The sequence below is a fragment of the Coturnix japonica genome, chromosome 11 (assembly GCF_054131305.1).
Source record: "Coturnix japonica strain WE chromosome 11, WE-NBRP24, whole genome shotgun sequence".
NCBI lineage: Eukaryota > Metazoa > Chordata > Aves > Galliformes > Phasianidae > Coturnix > Coturnix japonica.
In genome coordinates this window covers 12251266-12264731 of record NC_140673.1, presented here as the reverse complement: position 1 = coordinate 12264731, position 13466 = coordinate 12251266, and the positions used below count along the sequence as shown (strand labels likewise).

The window sequence follows — 13466 nt, the reverse complement described above, 5'->3', positions numbered from 1 at the left end:
ACATGTCCTTGTTGCTATAAGTAACCCTATTAGATTTCTTAAGTTTTTTTTTTAATGTCAATGTATTTTAAATGAAGTTTTAAATATATGAACCCAAATATAAATTGTGCATTCAAACTTTGTAGCAAAATTTTTAGGGTAGAGCTAGGATTTTTTTTTCTGTGTTGAATACAATTCTAATATATGGTGTTTCCCAGCAGTTTCCTACTTTGTATGAAAGGCTGAACAGTACAGTGCAAGTGTTCAGATGTCACAGTCAAAACTTTTGCTTCTTTTCCTCAGGAAATTAAATGCTTGTCAGGAGTTTGTCTCAGTTAAATCGTGGTAGAGCAAGTTGTGTCAGGACTTACGTAGGAAAGTGGAGTTTGCAGTTTGAAGGTATGTGGCTGGCTGCAATTCACAACAGCAAAAGCAAGTCGTATTTATCTGAAGCTCATTCTAAAACTAGGAATTCTCAGTCTATATAAGCAAACTAGGTGTTTCTCTTCATATGCATTTATTTGTGGATAATGACATGGATAACAGAGGATGGTCTAATTACAAGTATGATGAAAAAACAGCTGTTTAATCAGCATAGTCACAAAATGTCTTTTAACCTTTAATTCCTTCCGTATGATGCATGTTTGCATGTGACATGCCCACCAAAATGTGGCAGTGCTCTTTGTGAGGAGCCATGCCAAAATCTCAGATCCCTACGGAGAAACCGTGGAGAATGGGATGTTTCCTCTGAATTGTCACATACTTGACATAATTTAATTAAGACGTGTAACAAAGCACTGATAATAGCAGTCTGATAATAGCAGTCTGATAATAGCAGTCTGATAATAGCAGTCTCTCCATGGGTAGCCCAGTAATTCTGCTCTGTGCATTTCGGTCTGGATTGCTGCTTGCCTGTGTCTCCAAGGGAGACCACAGTAAATCCATGGGCCTGAGGAGGGCTTTGCTTCGTGACTGACCAAGATAAAAGCTGCATTATGATGCTTTATCTCAAGGCTAATGGTTTCTCTTAAGCCCAGATGAGCTTAGGTGGCAGGTGATTTGCAGCCCTTTGCTGACGTAACACTGCTGTGCTGTAACGGGCCGCTGTTAAGGACGGGAATGTGGGTTTAGAGAGAAACCAGGCTGTCATAGGAGCTGGGGATATCAATATGTGGAAATAGGGGTGGAGGATGGACTGTGGAAACGCTCCATGGAAGAACATGGAGAGCACAGTGGGATGGGGACTGAGCAGCTGCAGCTGGTGGTGCGCTCCGCTCACGTGATCGCTGCCGACCAATGGGGCGATCGCGTGATGCGCGGCGGCGGCTGCGCGGGGGCTGCGGGCCAAGATGGCGGCGTGTGCCTGAGGGGAGGCGGCGGCCGTGAGGGGGGGGACGGGCAGGGCCGGCTGTGGGGAGGGACCGAGCTGCCCCCGCTCCCTCCCGGGGAGGATGGTAAAATGAGCCAGGGGGGGAAGAAGAAGAAACGCGCCGTGAATCGGAGCATCATGCTGGCCAAGAAGATCATCATTAAGGACGGAGGGACGGTGAGGCCGGGCGGGGCCGGAGGGCGGCGGGGGTTGTGGGGGGGCTGAAGAGAAGGGCTGACCAGAGGTGAAGGGCTGACCAGAGGGGCCCGCGCGGTGCGAGCCGCGGCCGGAGCCGCCGTGAGGCCGGGCCCCGATTTCGGGTTGAGCCGGGCTTCCCTCGGTGCGGCCTCCGCGTGAGGAACGGCCTGGACGGCCAGGAGCCGCCTGGGGAGCTGCGGCACCTGATCTGTCAGTGCTGTTGTTAACGACACAGTGTCGCCTGTGGATGTTCTTTTTTGCCGTGCGATGCTGTACGTTGGATGTATGTTCTTCTAATACGGTGTTATTTCAAGAAAGTCTTAAACGCTGAGATGTATCGGCCCCTCGGGGCCTTCGCTTACTCCGCGTGGAAGTGCTGGAGTGAGGGCAGGTGTTGTGGTGTTTGTGCACGTTACTGTGCAGAGCTGTAAGTGCCTTTCAGTAGGAGCAGAGGGGCTGTTGTTACATAATAACGTGCTTCGGAGTGAATTCACTCTTAACCCGTCAGTCACTGATTAAGATACAGTGTGTTTCAAAGCGCCCTTCATCTTTCAACTAATATTTGCTTAGAGACAGTAAAGGGTTGGTGCAATGTTAAAACTTTCAAGTTACCTCGTACAACATCTTTGTACTGCCTGCAAGCACTTGATTAAGCCTGGATTGCCATTGTTGTTCACTGCTGGAACATCCTGTCTGCTCTTCTGCGCCCAGCCTTCCTGGTTTCTTTGTCTGCCCAATGTGCTATGGGACGTGATGGGAAACAGGTAAATGAAAAGGGCTTGTGTCTTGTATGTGTGCGTTTAGCAAACCAGTCATTAATCCGGCATCTGAGTGGACAGTTTCCAGCCTCACTGGTTTATTTTGAAGCTGCTTCACATCAAAGAAAACTCAGTGACTCTTGCCTGTGAGGGTATGCGGCTGCTTAATGAGACACTGTCGTGGGGTAGATAGTTTATGGATGAGGAACTTAATTTATTGTCACTTCTGTGCTGATCTTGATGTTGAAGGAGAGGGATTAAAAAAAAAAAATAAGAAAAAGGGGAAGAACCCACAGAGTGCTGCTGTGGAACCTCTCCCAGGTCACACTGGAACCTGCAGGTCACGCTGGTCCTGCCGTGAGGTGCTGGGGCAGCACATAGTGCTGCTTGTGCTCTCACTGGTTGTGCCCTGGCCCCTGTGCAGAGCGGAGCCACGCTGCCCCCAGCCTCTCCCTCCTGCTGCTTCTGCCCCTCTTAACGCTTCCCTGGCACGGATAGGTTTGGGTGTATGTTTGATTATTGCTGTATTTTGGTGCTTACCACTTTATTGCTTATACAGAGGCTTTATAAACTCAGCTGGTTCAGGCACCACGGGCTCTGTCTGCTGTGCTCCTGGCACACAGCGTGTCCCTCTTGCCCATTCCCACAGAGCTCATCCTGCTGCCAGCACCTGCCAGCCCAGTTGGGTGCCTGCACCTGGTGTGGGGCCAGCCCTCAGCCAGTGCTTCTGTCCTGAGCCCTGGATGGAGTTAGTGCCGTGTTCAGCTCCTGGTACTCAACATAGGATGGTTCTTCCTCAGGCATTAAGCTTGTGGTGCTGCTAATTCAATTTGTTTCCCTCCATCATCTTAGCTGAACTAGATTAAGATCTGTGGAGGAAGCACGCTGTGGCTGACTACATACTGTTACAAGTAGTCTCAGCATTTCATTGGCACGGATGACTGTGCCAGCAGTTTTCCATAGAACTGCTGCTGGTATTTCTGTGTTAGTGTTTGCAGTTCAGTAGCTGTATCACAGAAAGCAGCGTGTGATGGTGTCTGTTGTCAGGCTGACCAAAAGGAGAGGCGGTAACACTGGTTGTGTGGGTTGCTTGCTATTCCTAATTCTGCCTTCCCTTACAACCTACTGGAATTCACCTGGAATAAGATTATGCATTTTTTTAAGTACTCGTTAAACAAATTAGGAGTTACACCTCATTTAGATGTGAGTAGATTGCATCTGGTTTTGTAGGTAGGAACTATGAGCAGTACCCATGAGAAGTGGGCACTGGCAGTGGAAATGAAAGGCAGTTTAATGCAGGTATACGGATACAGTTTGTTTCTGCCACCATGATGGCAAGGTGTGATGGGCGCCGCTTTGACAGAGTGGGGAGAGGTGTGACCTGTGGTGTCTGGGAGGACGGAGTGGTTTGTTACAGCACGTGGGAACTGGTGGGGAGATGTGGCAACTTGAAAGCAACCCAAGGAAGATGAGAGTGAAGCTGACTTCCTACAGCAGGCTGAGGCACCCAGCTGAGATTGTTACCCATGGTTTGCACAGAGCAGCAGGAAATGTTAATCCAAAACTAAAATAAGGATTGTGGGTGGAAAGGGCAAAGAATGGTTGGAGGGTGAGATAATTACAGCCACCTTCATAGGTACTGAAGACTTAATTTACTGCAGAAAGAGAATAAGACTGAACAAATAGCAGAGGGATCTGTGTGAACACTGAATGAAGAGGGCTCGGGAAAGAGAAATGGCACAATGCGAAGGGACTGTTGTGTCTTACCTTCAGAGTATTGACACAGTTACTTTTTAAAACTGTGGTCTTTTTTAGCTGTAGGGGTGAATGGTCCGTGTGACTTTCTGTATTTATTTCTTATAGTTTAGAAGGTTTATATTTTTTTCTGTTGAGGAATTGGAATCCAGAAGGAAAAGCTGGATGTAACTCATTTACATTTTGTATTTAGACTAATGTTACCTAGCTGGAGCTTAAAATGGTACAGCACCTGAGGTTGGATGGTGCCTCCAATGATTTCTAACTCACCTACCCACTACTTGCTGCAGCCAGACTTACTGGAGCAGTGTGTGCTGCAATGAGTCCGTCTGTGCTGGGTTCAGGATCCACAGCCTCACGAGGTGACCCGTCTCCACTTTGTGTCAAGTTTAAGTCCAATTTCCTGTATTTAAGTTGGTGTCTCTAGTCTCGTCATTGAGCACATATGACAACACCAGGATGTGTCATCTTGTCATCTTTCCTTCCTCCCATCAGACACTGTTGCTGAGGTCCCCTCAGCCTCCTACAGAAGGGAACCAAGGGCTGTGGGTGCTGTTTGCTCAGTACAAGTGCTGAGTCTCATCAGGTCAGTGCCTCTCTGCCAGCAGCGCGTCCTTATGTGAAGCTGGGACAGTGGATGTTGAGGCTGCGTTTTAAGTTACCATGTTCTGAAATCATGAAAACTAGATTTCCATGCAGCATTGCTTGGGCTCAAATGTTTTTCTCAAGGAAGAAGAAAAAGTCATCCTTCAGAGAGTGCTGCTGCTTTCAGTATCATCCTTGTCTCCCAGACTGGCAGTGTAAGTGGTTGATTTTTCTCTCTGAGGTGAGAGCGCACCTTGTACTCCACAAAGCATTCGGGCACTTCAGCACATAAGGTTGAGCAACTCTTCTGACTCTGAGATGTTCTGAGTTCCGTTTCGTTTCCTAACCCTTCTGTTTACAGTGCACGGATGCATTTCTTGTGACTGTGGCAGCTTGTCAGATGCTTTAACAACCTGTTTTTCCTCTTGTTTTAGCCTCAAGGAATAGGCTCACCTAGTGTCTACCACGCTTTGATAGTGATATTTTTGGAGTTTTTTGCCTGGGGACTCCTGACAGCACCCACTCTGGTGGTGAGTGATGTGCTTAAGTTCTTTCTTGCTGTTTGGGAATGGGGTGATTACTGCAAAGGCTTTTAATACCTGAATTTAATGAAATTTGTGCATCATTGAGCTGCTCTGTTGTGCAAGTGAAAAGAATACAGATAGACCTTACCTGCTGCTGAAAGGGAGGCTCCACCATATTTAATACCGGTGATGGGCAGTGAATATCCACAAAGCATTCATTCTAAAGGCCACTTTTGTCATGAATTTGCTCTGCTGTTCCTTGCAAAGCAATAATGGGGAAGGAGCCTCCTTAGCTATTTCCCCCTTCGATACATTGTGCTTATCTGAGGTGACTGATTTAATGTATTTGCAGTATTCTTTCTGTGAATTTCAATAAATATCTTTGTTTTGTGTGGATTAATTCTGCATAATTTTGGCTGTTTTACAGTTAAAAATCTCACTCTGTAATCCACGAAAACAGGAAGTGCTGTGGGTGTGCCGCACTGCAGAAAGTAGATGCACAATGAGCACTATTTGTTGGTAATATTGTGGAAACAACAGTGTTCACATTTCTTTTCCAGGTTTTGCACGAGACCTTCCCAAAGCACACGTTTCTAATGAATGGTTTAATTCAAGGCGTAAAGGTAGGCTGACAGAATAATGACAATTTCAGGTGAATGATGGGGGGGGGTTTAGAAATGGCTGCATCCAATGAGAGAAACATCCGAGATTTTTCAGTGTAGCTTTAATAGTATAAATAGAATGTGAGAATAAAGTATTGCCAACAAAGCTACTATGTATCATTTGACTTGTGGTGCTACTTTGTGTGTTTGGTTTGTCTACCTTGTCTGAATTCACCAACTAAATAAAATCGTTGACTAATCCCAAATGACACACATGGTCTTAAGGCTTGATGCTCCTCTTGGGTATTTTCAGTTACGTTCATGTGAATTCCGGACTGCTTGTATTGATGGATCATCTGCCTTGAGTTTTGTGTAGTTTAGATACTAAAAATCAACTTCCATGTTAGCAACCATGGAACAGTGTAGCAGTGCTTGACCATGCTGCCTTTGTGCTGCACCGTAGTGTTAATTTTAGTAGAAAGAGAGCCTGCTCCCCCGTCAGTTTGCAGTATGGATGGCTGTCACGATTGTAAGCACTCAGTTCTAACTGAAATGTTTTGTTTCACTTAGGGCTTATTATCATTCCTCAGTGCCCCACTCATAGGTGCCCTGTCTGATGTGTGGGGACGAAAGTCCTTCCTGCTGCTAACAGTGTTTTTCACCTGTGCACCAATACCACTAATGAAGATCAGCCCATGGTTAGTAAATCCTTTCACGTTTGATTGGCTCCTTGTATAGGTTATTATGTAATGCTTGTTTGTAATATTGTTGACAAGATATTGTTTGGGCTTAATGTGACATTAAGGCTTTTCTATTATAGCATCATTAAGGCTGGAAAAGAAACTTTTAAGATCGTCTAATCCAGCTGTCTGCCTGCCACTTTGTTGCCCTTCTCTGAACACACTCCAGGGCCTCAGTGTCTTTCTTGTAGGGAGGGTCCCAAAATTGAACACAGTACTCAGTGCGGCTTCACCCATGCTGAGCACAGCGGGACCATCACCTCCATGTTGGTGCTGACTGCACCTGGGCACACTGCTGGCTCACATGCAGCTGGATGTGACTCCATTTGGCACCACACTCTGTGCCCAGTCCTTCAGCTGGTTCTTCACACCACAAAGGGTGTATCTGTCCAGGCCATGGGCTGCAAGCTTCCCCAGGAGAACACTGTGTCAGCGTGTGTCTAGGCAGACCACATTAACAGCCTTGCCCTCACCCACCAGGTGGGTCGCCCAGTCCCAGGAGGACACTGACTCACTTCCCCTGACTTTGCAAACTGAAGTAGCCGGTGTGAGCTGCCGCCCTGCTGAGCCACTGCTTACTATTGTCACTGTTGTGGCCACGTAATTGTAAAATTAACTAACTAGAAGGAAGGAAAACTTATGCATGAAGTAACTGTTTGTAAACTGAAATTTTACTGCAGTTTTGTACTTCTGCTTCTTTAGTTTAAAAACCCATCAGCTTTCACACCATCTGCAAGTTCAGTAAGCTCTTATCTGGCCCGTACATTCTGCAGGTAGTGCATGAGTCTGAATGCTCAGTGTTGTTGGACTCCCCGCGTGCTGTACCTCAGGGTGTAGCTGCACTAACAGACTGCAGTGACGCAGGGCAGAGGCAACTATTCAGGTAGCTCCGTACCCCTTTTCAGTTCTACTCTCTGGTCACACGGATTCTTCATGGCTACTTCATCCCTTCCCCGGGGGTAGCTTGTTTCAAAGGGTCCTTTATTGTTTCTAATGACATCCTACCATGTCTAGCATAAAGATAAAGCTAATGTTGAGATCTCCCAGCGCCCAAGTCCTCACAATACTCGTGTTCTTTACTTGTTTTTGGTTATTGGCATCAGCATCTAGTTCCTTCAAAAGCTCACTCACAACAACTTTTTGTTCGTATTGCAAAGTTTTGCTGCTTATGGTCGGGGCACGCAGAAGTTGTGCAGCCGTATAAACTGTGCGACTGCTGTGAGTCCATTGGAGGGTTTGTCAGGAAAAGATGGAGAAGGCAGATTCTGTTGTACTTGGATGTCAGACTTGTTGCTCCTATGTAGCTGTTCTGATTATTTACTTACATTTTTGCAATGTTTTCAGGTGGTACTTCGCTGTTATATCTGTCTCTGGAGTTTTCGCTGTGACGTTCTCTGTGGTTTTCGCGTATGTAGCAGACATAACCCAAGAACATGAAAGAAGCATGGCCTATGGTTCGGTATGGTTGCCTTTTTGTTTGGTGGTTTTTTTGCTCTGTTTGTGTTGTATTCAGAACTTGACACTTCAGTCCGTAAAGATTTTAAAGTGCAATTTTTAGTCCTTCTTTGGCAAGTCAGTTTCAGCCCGCAGTAGGGTTAGATACATTATGGATTAGCGGAATCATTTCTTGCATCAAGCTACAGAATCAATGACGATACTGAGCAGGGGTTGCTGAACGCAGGGGGTGAGGAGCTGAATCACTTCGTCCTGTGTGTTTGCATCAGGGTTTGAGGGGTTCTGAGAAAGTTTAAAGTGTGACATTTTCCACAAGGATAACTGTGGATAACAAGGTAACTGGGAGCTGCTCTGCAAAGTTCCATTATAACGAGCTGGGTTAAGCAGCACATGAAATTTAACATGCCCTTGAATGTGGGTATTTTTAGTAGACTTTTTAAATTGAAATACTACTATCTCACCAATATGAAGCACAGCTTCCCAAAGATAGCAGCAGGCAGCTGTATATTTAATTAAACCTCTATGTCAGAACGTCTGAGAGTGCCACGAGCTTCACACCGCTGTCCAGTTGGCCAGAAAATCATCTTCTTCAAAAACTCTGTCAGAAATACATACTGCACAGAGCAGGGGAGAATGATACCCTTAATCTCTACCTGATGAAATGGGCAGGGTTCTGAAAATCAGAAGTGAGTAATAACCCTTCTGAATTTCATGGCTGACACCCTCACCGACTGCTCTTTGTTTCAGGTTTCAGCAACCTTTGCAGCAAGCCTCGTTACCAGCCCTGCTCTCGGTGCCTACCTTGGTCGAGTCTATGGGGACAGCTTGGTTGTGGTCCTGGCTACGGCAATAGCCTTGTTGGACATTTGTTTTATTCTTGTTGCTGTACCAGAATCCCTGCCAGAGAAGATGAGGCCGGCGTCCTGGGGAGCACCCATTTCCTGGGAGCAGGCGGACCCTTTTGCAGTAAGTTAGTGAAATAATGGAGCATTTCGTATTTGAAAATGCTGAGCTTTTAAGAAAATACAAATGTTTGTGTGCCTTAGCTGAGCTGCCTTCACTCCCCTTTATCAGTCTGCTTTTTCTGCATATGACAAATATTTTATAACACATTTTTTCTTGCCGCAGTCCTTGAAGAAGGTTGGCCAGGACTCAGTAGTGCTGCTAATCTGCATCACAGTCTTTCTCTCCTACCTCCCGGAGGCAGGTCAATATTCCAGCTTCTTCCTGTACCTCAGACAGGTAAATTCACATTTTGATATGGATTTGAATGACAGTACATTTACCGGGCAGCTTACAGTGCTGCTGGGCTAATACAGGAGGTTCAGGCATTGAGTAATGTTTAAGAGCTCGCAGCAGTTAAGTACTCTTGCAGTTGGGATTTCTCTTGCTTTTAAATACAGAGCAATAAATGTGTTCTGCTTCACGTGTTTTGTTATTATGTGATTCCTGGATTATGAAGTCGACTCGTTAGACCACTTTGTTAATGACGTGAGAACCATTCACTGGATGTGTTGGTTCCCTCTTGGTTTTTATACTTTATTGGGTGGAAAAAAGAATTAAGTTCGGCTGGAGTTGAGTAATGTCAGTGTTCTGCACTGACTGTTCTCACACTGATCTGTGTGACGTGACGCGCACTTCACACTGAATAATCAAATTGTTTTTTATATACACAGATAATGGGATTTTCATCTGAAAGCGTTACAGCATTTATCGCAGTGCTTGGAATTCTTTCCATTATTGCACAGGTGAGTCACTGCGAGTGACTTGGGAAGAGCCAGGTGCAATGGAGAGCTCCTGTAATGCTGTGGGCCCAGAAATATCACCCACCTTTTCTGTAGCTGTTCTTCTAGGCTTCTAACAGTTGATTAACACTCCTACTTTAACTGACTTACTTAGATGATGGCTTGCCAGATAAGAGTGTAGGTCATTATGTGCCAAGTGCTTTGTGTTGGGATAACAAAATCCTTTTGTGTAGAGAAAGGGTGACAACTTATATTACTTGCTAAGTGATTCTAATTGATGGTTTTGGTAGAGACAAGGCTCCCTGGCAAATACTGCTTTTGGCCTTTGCTTTTTTAATTCATTAATTGATTTGCATGTATTTAACATTTAGAATAAAATGTTATTTTTGTTTTCTTGTACGTTTTCCCCTGCTCTATCAGACAGTAGTTTTGAGTTTACTTATGCGGTCCATTGGAAATAAAAACACCATCCTTCTGGGCCTAGGATTTCAAATACTGCAGCTTGCGTGGTACGGCTTTGGATCCGAACCCTGGTACGTACGTTTTATTTTAACATCTGAGTTAATGTGGTGCTTTTCTGCATTTTATTATTTATCCGGGAGAGACACTTACATTTGTGTGTGCATGGATTCACAGCCCCACGTTCCATCTGCAGGCTCTGTCCCTGTGCAGTAGTTACTCAGCGCCTTTATTTTCTGCAGGATGATGTGGGCAGCAGGAGCTGTTGCGGCCATGTCCAGTATTACTTTCCCAGCTGTGAGTGCGCTGGTTTCACGAACTGCTGATGCTGACCAACAAGGTAAGTGTTCCCAAACCACACTAATTCCAGTCAAAGAAATCTATGAAGCCAGACGTATCTAGCGAGTCAGCCGTTATCGTGGTAGCCCATGCACTGAGCATAGGTCAGAAATGATACAGATCCAAGCTGTGTTAAAGCTGCACTGTGTGCGTCAGGTCCTTCCCAGAGGCAGAATATGAACAAATCCCAATAAAGAAAAATATTTAGCACTGACATGCTCTTTATTTTCATTACTTTGATGCAGGTTAGCTCTGCTGTCCAGCACCTCCTCTGCTGTACGAGACTGATAACAATTAGGAGTCAGTGTTTGTGTGTGTGTATGAATATAAATACATGACAGTGTATGTTGTCATTCTCAGGTGTCGTTCAAGGGATGATAACAGGAATACGAGGCCTATGTAATGGTTTGGGACCTGCACTTTATGGCTTTATATTCTACATATTTCACGTTGAACTGAATGAACTCCCTATGCCTGAATCGCCATCAGGAAGTACGGTGGTCTCACAATACCACTTACAGCAGGTATTCTTTTACAGAACTGGTTCTTGAGCATGATGCTGTGCTACGTTTCATCATGCTAATGGAAACAAAGAGTGTAAAAAGAGCTGCTTCAATCATTCTCACAGAGCTTTTTTTTTTTTAACTAGATAGATGCTGTGGTTTAACTTCTCTTTTAAAGAGATCCAACTAATAGGCAACAGATAACGCCCTTATAAAGAGAAGGAGAACAGACTAATAGGTACAAGCTCCTGTGCAGTTTGCTAGTGTTGTATTTTCTTGTCACATGTGGTGCATTAGTTGCTGTGTTCCCTTATTTCTGCCAGGCCCTTTATTAACTGATGGTAAGAATTTAGAGCAGCTGACTGCACTGGCTGCAGCAGGATAAGGCAATGCTTATTTTCAGCTGTTAGATTCAGTGCTGTCTGGCTCTGTCTCACTAACTGGTCAATTTTAGAGCAAAACCTTTGTTTTTCTTTGGTACTTCTATTTGTTAATGGTGTTTTCCTAAGATTGTGCTGTCTGTTGATGGCAATGAAAGTGAATGACTGTGAAAACGCTCACTGTTCAGGCTGCAGAAGAACTTGTTCTGCAATACTTGCAATCAATTGCACTGTGTGCCTGCATTGCCACCTGTTTTAGTTCTAGATGGCAAATGGCACGTAGAGAGGAAAAGGTCAGCAGAGAGAAGATGCTGGATGTGAATGTGTCCTGCTGCCTCACTAGGAGCATGCTCTGCAAGCTCATGTCCAGCTTCAGATGCACAAAGGCACGGAAAATCAGCCTGCAGCTGGCGTGTTATTTTGTTGAACAAAACTTGCTTTAGGAAAGGAAATCAGCAAGCAGCAGTAAGCAGCACGTGTTCCCTCTCCTACGTCTAAGGCTTCATCTGCCCAGGTTTCTCCTAAAGGATTCTGCTTGGAGGCAGGTGACATCTTGCCAAGTGTAGCAAGAAAAAGCTGTTCTTTCCACATATGAAATGTCTGCAGTTTAGCCATCTTAATACATTACTAATTTTAGTACTAATTTAGTACATTATTACTAACATAATTACTAATCTTAGTACGTTAATACATGCAAAGGCTTAATAAATATTTTGTGTTGACGCTGTTTTTTGCAGAATTCTATAATTCCTGGCCCCCCGTTCCTGTTTGGGGCGTGCTCTGTGCTGCTGGCGCTGCTTGTTGCCTTGTTTATCCCCGAACACACCAACCTCACCGTACGATCCAGCAATTGGAAGAAGCACTGTGGCAGCCACGGGCATCCCCACAGCCCACAGGCTCCTGCCGAAGCTAAAGAACCGTTACTGCAGGACACCAATGTATGACACAAACATCTAGGGAGACTTTTTAGGCATTTTTCATCAGCAGTTTGGGATACGCGTTCATTCCACTTCCATCGAAAACAATTTCTTAAGGTAATCTTAAGAATGATCTTTCTGCATGAAATTCATAGGAATTAAAAAGAATTCCAAAGATGTTGCCATTATATCAATAATATGCTTTTTCTTTCTTAAAGAAGAGTTCAGTATTTATCTCTTGCCATGAAATACTGTTACGACTAAACTTTACATTCTAGTTGGGAGACAAAAGAATCTAGTCAAGGTCTGAGCATGTGTCCTTCTGTTTCCTTAAGGTGGTGAGCTTTAATTCTCATGCTGAGTCTCAATGAGACATACAAGCATCCGTGTGGACCCATTCATTTTAATGTTGTAAAATCTTGGGTCAGATGATTCGAAGCCTTAATGTAAATGTACTCAAGTAGGGACAGGTGAACTGCTATCATTTCTTTTAACAGTCGTATAGGTGGACTTGGTGGTTCTTTTTGTTTTTTTAAAGTTTGTACTAATATAAGAAATACAGGCACGCTTGCTGAACAGTAAAAGTTATTTTTATGTAAGTGCATTTACTCTATTTTTGAACAAATGGTAGTATCAGACATTTGTTTAAATATTAGGTGGGTGTTTTGAGCCTACAGATTTTATTACGGGCTCTAAAACTCTGCTTTCATAAATACTGTTTATTATACCACTATATTTCTGATGATTGCGTAATCATACAAGGACCTCAAAACTTGAACACAGACTGAACTATAAGCTGATAGCCTTGAACATGGCGGTGTGCTCCATATAGTGGCCTTTGAGGACTGCCGCAGTGACCCTTTGACGTTACAGAGCTGGTGTTTTAGTCCTACATTTTCAGGACCCCTTAGTACAGAAGAAAGCTTTATACAATGACAGATGTGAGTTTCTCTAAAAGTGTATATTTTTGTGTCCGGTTGTATTATTTAAGTGTTCCTTTGTATAAAATTTGTGTATAAAGTATTGTATAGGTTTAAAGCATTTTCATCTTGTGGTTATTGCTTAATGCTTTTTTACCTATGAACATTCACCATGGTTGACCAAGAGCAGGAATAAATATGTAAATATACTGTTAATAAAGCTGAATATTTTAATGAA

The 13466-nt window shown here is 44.3% G+C and overlaps 1 protein-coding gene across 3 annotated transcripts in view; it reads left to right on the top strand.

Annotated features, from left to right (window-relative positions):
* The window catches only part of SLC71A1 (solute carrier family 71 member 1), a 17792-nt gene extending 4326 nt beyond the window's left edge, over positions 1–13466 (top strand). Inside the window, exons 1-12 of one of the 3 annotated variants that reach the window (XM_015870172.2) lie at positions 1301–1525; positions 5079–5174; positions 5729–5791; positions 6341–6468; positions 7855–7969; positions 8713–8931; positions 9094–9207; positions 9642–9713; positions 10131–10243; positions 10412–10509; positions 10869–11032; positions 12129–13466. In XM_015870172.2, coding sequence (XP_015725658.2) covers positions 1439–1525; positions 5079–5174; positions 5729–5791; positions 6341–6468; positions 7855–7969; positions 8713–8931; positions 9094–9207; positions 9642–9713; positions 10131–10243; positions 10412–10509; positions 10869–11032; positions 12129–12335 — 1476 coding nt within the window. In that variant the 5' untranslated portion in view covers positions 1301–1438 and the 3' untranslated portion in view covers positions 12336–13466. The other 2 variants (XM_085512173.1, XM_085512174.1) reach the window with 2 other exon arrangements.